Source organism: Electrophorus electricus, chromosome 9, assembly GCF_013358815.1.
Source record: "Electrophorus electricus isolate fEleEle1 chromosome 9, fEleEle1.pri, whole genome shotgun sequence".
Lineage (NCBI taxonomy): Eukaryota > Metazoa > Chordata > Actinopteri > Gymnotiformes > Gymnotidae > Electrophorus > Electrophorus electricus.
The window spans coordinates 23,199,978-23,211,727 of NC_049543.1; the positions used below are offsets into that span (position 1 = coordinate 23,199,978).

Here is an 11,750-nt window from a genome sequence, read left to right on the forward strand (position 1 = left end):
ATATATATATATATATATATATAGTAGTCTTATGCACTGGATTAATGTGTTTCCATGAGGTTAATGGGTGTCCTTGTGTTACCTCACTCACTGGAGCTGCATAGCACATCATTTGCTTTTAATCATTAATGCAACGAGTTGTCAACCTACTCCAAAACGCTGTATGAGCATTCCACCAATCACAATTCTTGAAGTAAGCACACTGATAAACATCATCTGTTTCTGATAAACATTCTGAGAGATCAAACAACAGACAATGCTATGAGCAGTATGCAAAATGTTTTTTTTCCTCTACATGCAGCCTGGGGTGCATCCTAGTAACACAGATTTCTCCGTTTCACACAGTCCTGAAATTTTCACACAGACCAGAAATGGCTGTATGTAAACGACGGACAAATTCAGGGCAACAGATATGCTACTTGAACGCACCTCCTATGCTTAGCCACGTCGCACTGAAACGTTAATAGGAAATGTTCAAAGATGCCACCATCACATCTGAAGTTGTACTATAACAGCAGTATGTCACAATATAATCACAATATGGCAGAGTGCTTGTCTCACACAGTCGTCGAGTCTGAGGCGGACTCTGCTCCCTAGTTGGTAAATGTCTCTGCCTGGGCGAAAAGAAAAGCTGAGGTTTCTCCTTTCCACTCAAAATCAGGTCACACACATGTACTCATAGGTAGACAAAATCATTCACTCAACACTTAAAAACAAAAAAACCCCAAATCTACAAACACAGTCAATATTACACAGGCCCACAGCACGTCATATGGGTATTCATAAGAGTAATAACGTGCATGTTCACATCACACACACGAGAAGCATCAATATCTTCAAACTGTTCTGACCCAGGAAATGAAGAAGCATCTCCCCAACACACAGAAGTAAGCCCTTCACTAACATTCTCCGTCTTCATGGAAATGTGGTAAGTTTGTCCAGCAATAAGTTGAATGCCATGTGTCTCTGTTGTTCAGGTGCTGTGTGTGTGTGTATATATATATATATATAATGTGTTCATTCCAGCTTGACTCTCCTCCACTCATCCTGGTGCTGACCACTACCGGCCCTTGTTCTTCTTAGAGTTACCCTATATGGAGTACACACAGGAAGATGTCTTCAATCAATCAAACTAACAGATGAAGTTATAGCATTTTACTGAAAATTTAATTCTACCTATAAGAGTTTTAGGAAGCAGGTGAAGTGTTGTGAACAAATATGTTCCTGAATGCACAGCATTTGCCTACAAATCCACAAGATGAATTCATTTTGACTCAGTACATGGACTTTCCTGGGTTTTTGTGCATGCACAACCTATATAAAAGTGAAGGAAACACAGGAACTTAAACAAAGGTACCATATGCCATATTCCAACACCTGGAGAAAAATGACCATTTCTATCAAACATTCCTCAACCTTTTTACTGGCAGCCAGGAAATACTGGTGTTCACATCAAACAGAAAACACAACCATTCACACAAGGGACCTAACCTTCAAACCCTAGTACAAAAATGCATACTGATAATAAACAACCAACAGACAAGGTGCACATATAAAAAAAACACTAAAAATCAAGTTAGAACAGGAGGGCAGTAGTATTATTATTAAATGCAATTATGATACAATGACAAACGCAATCACCACATATGTGTGTTTAAATACATTTCAAATCATCATCTACAGCGGCTTTAAACGAACAGAGCCAGTAACGGCTATAACGTGAAGCGCCGACCTTGTTCCCAAGTTTGAGCGTGTCGATCTCCTCTCGCTGTTTGCTGAGGGTGTCATTCATGCTGCACAGATGGTCGCTCATCATGCTCAGCTGGTCTTCATAGCTCCTTTTGGTCGTGCTCAGTTCATCCTGGCCAACAGGTCAAAGACGCGGTTTACACTTAGCAGTTTTACCTACATGAAACTGTCACAACATCAGCAAGCTCCAGTTTAACAGATGCTCGAGGGTCGTGCTAACCTTTATTTACTTTCTGAAAGCAGTAGTAATGGGGTCAAAAATCTCAGATCCAGATTCATCTTTTAAAGCTACCCAACCAGGGGTGCTAGTGCGCTATTAATTATGCTGGGTCAGGGACACTTGCACGTTCTGTGTGAAACATCCCAGACTGAGATGTTCTGCCACTTTTCTCGCAACCCTTTTAGATGGATTTGGCTACATGCATTTCCAAGGACCCGCCTCTCTAGCTGTACTTCTCTGTGAGTGGATGAAACCTGTGTTGGACAATGTTCCTCTTGGATGGGACAGATTACCTGCAGTCGTGTAACGTTCTGATTGGCTTGCTTCATATCCTCAGTCAGAGTTTCGCGAGTTTTCTCTGCTATGGCGAGACGTTTAGCAAGTGCCCGGCACTACAGGAGAAAGCAAATCACACAAGGCAAAGAATTTGCGTAATCAAAGCTATAAGGAAGCAGATCACAATGTCTGAATGAACTCACAATGTCAACCTATTAATGGCCTCTGTCCACTCAGCTTTGAAAAGAGGATGAGACCTAGGCTAAATGTGAAATATTTGCGAAAAAGGATCTCCTCAGCAAACCAGACATGCTTCCTATTCAGTGCGGCTCTTTGTTTCCTTCAGAACAAAAGCAGGACTGAAAACAATGATGTAGAGGTCTTTAGGTTGCCATTAAAGAACCACAGACACCTGCAAAGGAATATTTACTGTCTTCTCTTTCTGTTCAGAATTGATAAGATGGACATGCTGTCCAGAGAACATCCTCATAAACGCTAGCATAATACTGACTATAGCGTAAGAAGCAGATCAAGACTTTGTAACAGGAGCCCTGATTTAAGGAAAGACATGCGTCATGTACGTGTGTCTTTGAAGCGCTTCAGTGACATCTGTGACTGACCTGTGATTGGTTCAGAGATCCAGACTGAAAGAAAAAGGTCTGTGATTGGTCAGTCAATCAGCAGTTCTCCCTGAATCTTGACATCACTGATTTTGGGTCATTTTGGAAAATATGATGCATGGGATTTTGCATAAAATTATGCAGACGAAGTCAACGAGCAGTAAACCACCAGAAAATTACACCTCGTTTTCATGGATGTGCACAACATATTACATCCAATCTCTAATCCCAAACTCCAGATGTCCTGATTGTAATCCCTTCCCGTAGTATGAGTGGTGATCCAGAGGAAAGTGGGTGGGGAAGTCCAGGCTGGGCTCACCTCGGCATGGAAGTTCACGGCCTTGCTGTCGGACATCTGGAGCTGGGTGGTGAGCTCAGCCACTCGGGTCATGTAATGGGTCTTGATCAGGTGCTCCCGAGACTCCTCATCTCCAACCTGCAGGGCAGACGCACGCCTCACTAGGAACTATTGGAAGAATGATGCATCGATTCTGGCCAATACATCAATTCTAAAGGCTACAATGATCCTGTTGATCCAATGTGCATGCACTGACCCATACCATGAACCTGTTGAGTTTAGTAACATGATAATCCCACATTGTTTTGTGGTCAAAGAAGACCAAGTAATTTTTCATCTTAAAATGAAAAATAATTTCAGTCAGTTTTATTGATCGTGTATTACTGAAAGGAATTCACACATTGCATCACAGCAATAATGAATAATTATGAATAATTACTAATTACCGAATAGTATACACGCTTACTAGTAAAACAAAGATAGCATGGATGTCTTTTTAAACCCATTTTTGTCATTTAGTACTGTCCAGTCTGTGCAGTGTGCCTTTAAGTCAGCTAATGCCCGGCTGAGAAGGTGCAGGACATGGGACTCTCCTGGAAACATCAGGGGTCTTACAATCAACTCTTTGAAGCCGCAAATGAACAGCCAAAGGAGTCTTAACATGGTCAGAGGAGACTGCTAACCATGTGATTAAATACATTATCATATTTAAAATCTCTCCGAGAGAGTACTCTCCATCATCTAACCCTTGAATGAGGTGAAAGATAGATCACTTAGAACTACCAGCCTTCTGAAGGATTACATGACTCCTTAGTTACAAATGTGAACCACTGCATTTAAAACATTTTTTAACACTATAAAAACTTACACACACACACACAAATTCTAACACAATATACTCATTTTATATTCCATGTTTTTGATACTTACACTCTCACTGGTAGGAATTGTGGTTAGCATTCCAATCTGATGGGGAAAAAATTAATTATAGAATCACATCTGCAGATAATTAAGACAGTAATAAACACGAGCTCTAAATGCAGAGCACATTTATCTGCTCTATACCTCCGCATGTCAGTATGACTGCCCTCTTGACATAATGCAGAGGTACATAATACTCATATTTAGCTAAATACATATACATACATTAAATACAAAATACATATATTTAACAAAAAAAAAAAAAGATTTACTCAGTAAACATAAAACACTCATTTAGGCCTCCCCAAACATTATGTGGAGAGGTTTTCTGTAAGGTTGTCTCAGCACCTTTGAATAAAACTCCACTTTGCTCAAGAAAGGAAAAAACAAAACAAAAAAACCCCTCTTTGAACTGCACTAACCATACTGGTGCTCTGAGACACCTCGCTGCCTGTCCTCTCTTCCGTTTCCGGGTCGGCGGGCTGCACGAGGTCGAGCAGGCCGTCCTGGGGGCTTGGCCGGGGGGCGTCCTCCGACAGGTGGGCAGAGAGGCGGGCCTCCAGCTGGGCCATGCGCTTGCTCTCCTTCTCCAGCCGTACGCGGCCCAGCTGTGCCTCCAGGAGCCAGTGTTCCTTCTCCTGTTCCAGCCGCGCGATCTTCTCCTGACTCTGCTGCACCTGTGGGCCACATCACTCTCTGTCTGTTCTCGCACCCTTTTTTTTTTTAAACAGCAAAAAATATCCTGACAATGAAGAAAATGCTAAAAAATAGAAAGGGCTAACCTACCTGGTCAGGACCAATGAAATGTTTTGTTCCTTTGTTTTTAAACAGGTGTACTAATGCATGCGTCATTAAACCGGAAGGGGAAGCGATTTTTTTCTGCCTAACAGACGCAAGAGGTGGGAAAAGTGCACATGCCTGCTGCGTCAGTCCCTGCCTGCTCTCAGTGGAGCTGGTGAGCACGCGGCGGTTGCAGAGCGCCTCCGTATACGGCACAGACACAGGTCGTGCCTAAAAGGAAAAGCCCATGCAGTGAGAGCCTTTTCAACCGTGGGGAAAGCCCAGCATTCAGCCACGACACCACGGCTACCAAGCGTAGCTCTGAACAGTCAAGGAACTCAAAAATAGATACAAATCAAATAATCCTTCAGTTTTCCCTTGTTTAATAAGGTAGAATACTAGCTAACCTTACACAATGATGCATAATAATTGGCAGTAGTAACTCAGTGGTTAAGGTACTTGACTTGTAATCGGAAGGTTGCTAGTTCAAGCCCCACCACTGCTAAGTTGCCACTGTTGGGCCCCTGAGCAAGACCCTTAACCCTCAATTGCTCAAGTTGTACTCAGTCATAATTCTAAGTCGCTTTGGATAAAAGTGTCAGCTAAACGCCGTAAATAATAATGTAACGTAAAAGATCAGTCACTATAAAATATCACGTGCTGTTAAGAGTTGTGTCCAACTGACCCTCCTGAGTGTGTGGATGTAGGCGGCTGCCTGCTTCTTGTTTCTGAGCATGGTCTCTGTCTGCAGCGGGTTCAGGTTGCCCACACCGGCTCGCGGCCCATAGCCGGCCGACGAAGCGAAGAAGTCCAGGTTGTTATTGAAGAACGTGGCGATCTGCACAAATTTTTAATTGAAAACAAAACAAAAATACCTTATATCTCATGAGGCAGTGCCCACAGTGTCAGACATGTCTTATCATTTCTAAACGTTGTTTCGGAGACGCATCATTACGCCACCGCACTGCCGTCTGCCTGCATAACTTCCATGCTCATTCTCATGCACTGATGCTCGTCCAGTGCCCCCTGCTGGCTCACTTTGCTGGTGCAGCTGGTCAGTGAGGCCAGGGAGGACAGCAAGCACTCATTCGTGGTGCGCAGCTTCTGGGTAACGGTGGGCAGCTCCTGCTCCAGAACCACTTTCTGGCTGTAGTGCTTGGAGAGCTCTGATAAAGAAAGAAAGAAAAAAAAAAAAAAAAAAAAGAGACAGGGCAGAAAGGAACAGAAGACAGATAAAGAGAAAACAGTAAATGAGTACTGAAGCGGTCATAAACAGACTGGTCTCCGTTCTGAGAGTTTCAGGGGCTCATTCCATGCCAGTGCTTGGACAGAGGGAGGACTCCATATCTAGCTGTTATCATGTAATGTAATCTATATTCATTCATCAGTCATCCATTCTCAGTTCCTTCTTCAACTCAAATGAACTCAACTCAGATCGAGTTTACACAACAACAACAACAACAACAACCACAACCTTCTATACAGAGGGACTGTATCTGCTGTGTGAAGGGATGATAAAGTGAGGAGGGGGTGGGGCACGATGGACGGCTCACCCCTGGTGGCGTCATGCAGGCCGTGTAAGCAGGCAGCCAGCTGGGTAAAGACGGCACACGAGCTGCTCTGGGGCATGGCGTCCGAACGCACACCTGTCACAAACACACGCACGTGGCGTCTTCCATGAACAGCCCTGGGCTTGTAAATCAATCAATAAATGAACACATCGAGCCAGGTTTGTTTATTTCAATCTCCTATTGTTCTATATATATATATATATATATATACACATATACACATATACACACACACACACACTCTCTCTCTCTCTCTCACTCTCTCACTCTCTCTGAATTTGTGGGCTGTATGACCAGCAGTGCAGGACTCACTGGGTAAGGCCAGCAGGCTGATGTAGCTCTGCAGCTTCTCAAAGACTGAAGTGACACGCTTCATATCGGCCTGGAGCTCACGGTTCTTAGCACTGAGAGACGCCGTGCAGAGAGGCACATCACACTCCTCTTCCAGGCTGGGGGGGGGCAAGAGAGTGAGAGAGGAAAAAAGAATGAAGAGAATGAAGAGAAATACATAAAGAATGAAGAGAATGAAGAGAAATACATAAAGCAAAACAATGAGGAAACTGCACCTACCTCTTAAGCTGATATGGGAGGATCTTCTGCAGAAAGCTTGTGTAAGTGAAGAAGGATTTGGAAAAGTCCTGCAGTTTTCCCACCGTCTCCTACAAATACAGACATGTCATGTCATAGGATATGAACAATTTGGATGCGCTTAAACATTTACAACAAAAATAAACACCATATATATATATATAAGGTGTACTGATCTGGATGTAAGAATAAGTCCTATATATATATAATCTACACCAAGTTGTAAAACACCTGAACATAGTATAAGAATCATAAACCTATTTTCTTTATAAAATCAGAAGCTCTCACCAGTACAGTGACCGTGTCCTCTGTGACGCTCTGATGGAGATGCAACAAACCATCCTCTAGGGGGCGCACATATGCAGCATTCTCATGCAGATATTGTGAGAACTGAAAATATTTTTTTCAAAAAGGAGGGGGGACTCACAATCCAATCATGGATTTGCTATCTTATGTTTCAGTTTACAAAGAAATCTCCAAACAGACTCAAAATGAAAAGAAAAACCTTAATTCACAAAGAAGGGAGTGAAAAGTCCAGCTCAAACCCCCACAGTGTACAGACTCAAACTTTGGAGCCTGTCGACTGCAGTTGCGTTACCTTCTGGTTGAGGGGGGAGATGGGCTCGATGGAAGAGTCCAGGGGGTAAATGTGGATCCTCTGCTCCGTGTACGAGTGGAAGTGGAGGAGGGCAGAGACCAGGTCCTGCACGAAGGCCACAGCCTGTCCGACTGCATCGCGCGCTTTCAGCTAGGCACAACAACGGCATCTCAACAACCCACTTCATGTACACAGTAATTAGAGCCAACAGCTTTCTGACATTCATAGTACCCATCAGCCACCCTGTGGCAGTGTTGGGTTAGTGACAACAGGACCACTAGGAGCTGGATGTTTCTGTACGATCAACCACTCTTAACGCAGCACTAGCACTGACATGTGAGCTGAGGATCTGCAGTTCGCAACTGAGCGCTTCCAGGGAAATAGTTAAACCTAATAACGCTTCCAGTGAGTGGTAGGGAAAGAGCTTTTTCTAATAAGGAGGGTGGTGAGTGTGTATTACATGTAATATATGTATGGATCAAGCTTCTTTACCTGATGTCTTCTATTGTGTGGGGGAACATTCAAGCTGTTGTAGTCACCAAATTCTTCAGAAAAAAATAAAAACACCTTCATAACTACACAAATGTCTATTAAGCCAAAGTTCTCTATTACATATTCAAAAGCTGTAATTGACAAGTTTTTTTGAAGATGTCTTTAGTTTTGATTAAAACTAAGTTAATCAGTTTGAATAATCAAATGCACTGGTACACACAGTTTGATCATTTGCACCAGATGTTGCTTAAACCTTTGGCTTGGCTTTACAGGAACATTAATTAAACAGATATTTCCTTTTTAAATTTGTCCATTAAAGCACTTTTTATAATTAACTGGAGACTATCATATTTCTGTGCACCATTTCTCCTTCATTGGCTTTCATGTTACAGATTCATTGCATTATACTCAGGGCAGGTGGACGAAGATTTGTGGCAACTAATGTTCTCGCTCCCTCTGCACACGCACTCCCCTCCTCCCTCCACCATGACAGCATTTTGGCCAGTCAGAACGTGACGTGCTGCTGTACTCACTGGTATCATTGAAGGGCACTTTTTCCTGGATGACGCTGCTGTTGTGCTTGAGCTGATTACTCAGCTCTGTCTGGTACTTGCGCAGTTGCTGCTGGCTGCAGATACACAGGGAGAAAACATTCAGGATAGTGCTGACCCCGTGCTTTTTAGGCTGGTGAAAATGTTGCGCAGTCAGTTGTAATCCCAAGGATTCCACTGGAACTTATAAACAAATGTTACAGTCTACTGCAAATCCAGTAGATAGATATATGATGAATAACATACCATTCTTCCGTCCTAAGTCTGCAGTCCTTGGCTTCCCGTTCCAGTGTCTGAACCTTAATCTACAACGAACCCGACAACACCCCCAATTAAACCTCGTTCTCAGTAACATCAGTTAAAAACACTTGGTCTTGCTGACCATCTTAAACCAAAGGGAGCCTCTGCTCACATCCTTTGGCAAACCCCTTTTCCCAGTACAGTTGATCGGCCTCACCTCCAGACGAGCCTTGTCATTCTGCAGCCTCTCGATGGTGTCCGTGTATTTGGCGGTGAGGCTGTCTACCACAGCCTGGTGCTGCTCCGTGTCCCACTCAAGCTTCTCTAACCGGGCTCTCAGTTGCGCCTCCTGCTGGCGGTGGAGCTCATCTGCCTCGAAGAACTGAAAACGGGGGTTTGGGAGTGTCAACTAAACCTGCGCATGTTTCCAGCCCAGGTGTGTGTGTGTGTGTGTGTGTGTGGGAGAAGGAGGAATCATGTGAAGCTTATATCCTCAATATAGAACATGTTAATGGCCGTGTTAGCTTGGAAGGTCATGCACAATATAGCACCTTAATCATCCGTTACCTGAATATGAAGCCTTTCATTCTCCTGAATCTTCTTCTGCAGATCTTCGTCAAACACACTCTGGGTCTGAAAACTTGGCTGGGAGGGAGAATCTCCTTTATTCTGTTAGAGGACCAGCAAAACTACTTACACACAGTGGAGACATGGGTTTATATCTCTATCCAAATGTAACAGCTCATGAGTGAAGTTTACTGCCTAGTGTCACTTGTGTTTTGGTTTTGAGCAATGCTGTAAATAGTCACTACTGTCCTTTCAGCACAAACACAAAGGTTAGAATTATGCTGGAAATGCCTGAAAAGCACAAGGCACATGTACTATGCAATACAAGAATGATACAAGAATGATATCCTGTTATAATATTTTCAGAAATAACACATTAAAATAGACCTGCTGTGGCCAGAGAAGCTGCGGTCTTCCAAGCAAGCAAGCAGCATACCGGATCCCACTTGCTCAATTAGCTGGTCTCAGACTTCATACACCTGATGAGCTGTATTAGTGACTGCACTACACACATGCAGGACTCGCCGCCCACCCCCGTCCTGCAGACGTAACCCGTTTCAATGCGTGCGAGTTCCCGCAGGACTCACCTTGCTCTTCCTGCCTTTGGTCTCACTGGCCTGTAGCTCCTCCTGCAGTAGCTCCACTCTCTTGGCCAGCTGCTGGTTCCTGAAGCTCAGGCTATCCATCTCCTGCTCAGCCTTACGCAGACTCTGATCCTTCTGCTTCAGATCGTCCTGCAACCGAACCCAACACAGGTTAACATATGCAACAGCTAGGTTAAATAAAATGCATATATATATATATATATATATATATATATATATATATATATATATATATATATATATATATATATATATATATATATACACACACACACACACACACACACACATACAGACACGTGTGTGTAGAACTAGGAGGTAACTGAATTACCTTTAGGGAGTTGGTATTGGCTTGTTCATCCACCACAGCCTTCTTCAGAACTTGGTTCTGTGCTCTGAGCTGTCAGTTTGAACATACACAATCGCATGTTTAAGAGTGAAACTTGGACAACTGAAAATTAGGAAATAAGATCGAGTTTGAGGGGGGCCGGGAAGCAGGCAGCTGTCACTGAAGTAACATGCATTAAGGAAATGCATGACAACAGTCAGGTGACTGTTGAGCATGTGGGCACTCTGCAGATTAAATGTTAACTATGGGGGTTGTCCATTAACTGTACGCGACAGCATCCTGGCTGTGGTCATTTGTTTTAAAAACAAACAAAAAAACCTGAGACAATGATTTAAAAGCACATTTGACGGAGACGCGCCAGGGCGTTGCTGATAATCCTAAACCAAGTTGCGGGTCCGTGTCCAAATTAGCTGAAATGGCTTTCAAGTCAAGTCCAGCATAACAGGTGTCTCAGACAAGTCCGGCGTGCTGAATAAACGCTTTACCACTTATCACTGTGTGTCAGTCTAGACAGCTCTGCACCACACACAAATCTAGCTAGATGGCTAGATTTCAGGTATCCATGTGTGAACATATAATTAACTAAATGAGGTATCTTGTACCGGCTGATGAATCGACCGTTCATACATTAAATAGGTTAGAAAGTGGCTAGATAGCCACACACTGATCAGATTCTTCCAAGAAACCGTACATAAATGGCTAGCTAGCTAACATCCTTCGGCGGTTATTAAAAGCTCCACCCCACATCAGGATTATTCTTTTAAAAGGCGCCTTACCTTCGAGTATTCTTGAGCGAGTTTGGTATACTTGGCCTGGAGGTCTGCAGTCATTCTGAGAGTCGCCTCGGATAAAAAAACCAAACCCCGAAGATGAGAAGATTCTACGAACCTAGGTAACTTCTGCTCTGGCGTCGAGCCTGACGTTTGGAAATTCGAGTTAGCTATGATTAGCTACTTAGCTGTTATCTATCTTGCCGACGCTAACTGAAAATATTCGATATTTGTACAATCGTTATGAGAGAATCTGGAGACTCCTGTTTGACCGTTGATGAGTTAGCGTTATCTATCTTAGCTAATAGTATTTAGTAGCTGACTAGCTATTACGGACATTAGCTAGGTGGCTAACACAAGTTGTCTGGCTTTGCTGGCGATCAAAGCAATAACGGCGAAGCGTGATGTTTCCTTGAGTGACTCTCTAGTCTAAGAATACCGAATCAGTGCTGCTGTTAAACTTTTGACGGTCATGTTTAACGTGTTGTCGTGTAGCAGTTTACGGTCCAAATTCAACTCCAGTGAGCGGAAAGTGAAGTTACTGTCGCACTGTAG

At 43.4% G+C, this 11,750-nt stretch overlaps 1 protein-coding gene across 2 annotated transcripts; it reads right to left on the reverse strand.

Annotated features, from left to right (window-relative positions):
• Window positions 1-791: 791 nt before the first annotated feature.
• On the reverse strand, window positions 792-11,744 carry ppp1r21 (protein phosphatase 1, regulatory subunit 21). Of its 2 annotated transcripts, XM_035530156.1 has the most exons (22): window positions 11,202-11,744; window positions 10,408-10,476; window positions 10,059-10,205; window positions 9,472-9,573; window positions 9,122-9,286; window positions 8,911-8,969; window positions 8,647-8,741; window positions 8,114-8,166; window positions 7,622-7,771; window positions 7,312-7,413; window positions 7,006-7,094; window positions 6,748-6,884; window positions 6,418-6,510; window positions 5,903-6,030; window positions 5,550-5,702; window positions 5,003-5,095; window positions 4,507-4,761; window positions 4,094-4,129; window positions 3,185-3,301; window positions 2,263-2,361; window positions 1,733-1,861; window positions 792-1,090 (listed from the first exon to the last, which is right to left on the reverse strand). In XM_035530156.1, exons 1-22 carry the CDS (start codon window positions 11,253-11,255, stop codon window positions 1,061-1,063), a joined length of 2,355 nt encoding a protein of 784 aa, XP_035386049.1. In that variant the 5' UTR covers window positions 11,256-11,744; the 3' UTR covers window positions 792-1,060. The 2 variants fall into 2 exon arrangements, with proteins under 2 accessions (XP_035386049.1, XP_035386050.1); XM_035530157.1 differs by lacking the exon at window positions 5,003-5,095.
• Between the last annotated feature and the right edge of the window lie 6 nt (window positions 11,745-11,750).

What these genes read in the sequence shown, in the direction of transcription:
- ppp1r21 (XM_035530156.1), bottom strand. Translation starts at nt 11,255, where the DNA reads ATGACTGCAGACCTCCAGGCCAAGTATACCAAACTCGCTCAAGAATAC. An exon ending in TCGCTCAAGAATACTCGAAG is followed by an intron (nt 10,477 to 11,201) that starts GTAAGGCGCCTT and finishes TCAAACTGACAG; the next exon opens with CTCAGAGCACAGAACCAAGT. An exon ending in TGTCTCAGAGCACCAGTATG is followed by an intron (nt 4,130 to 4,506) that starts GTTAGTGCAGTT and finishes TTTCCCCATCAG; the next exon opens with ATTGGAATGCTAACCACAAT.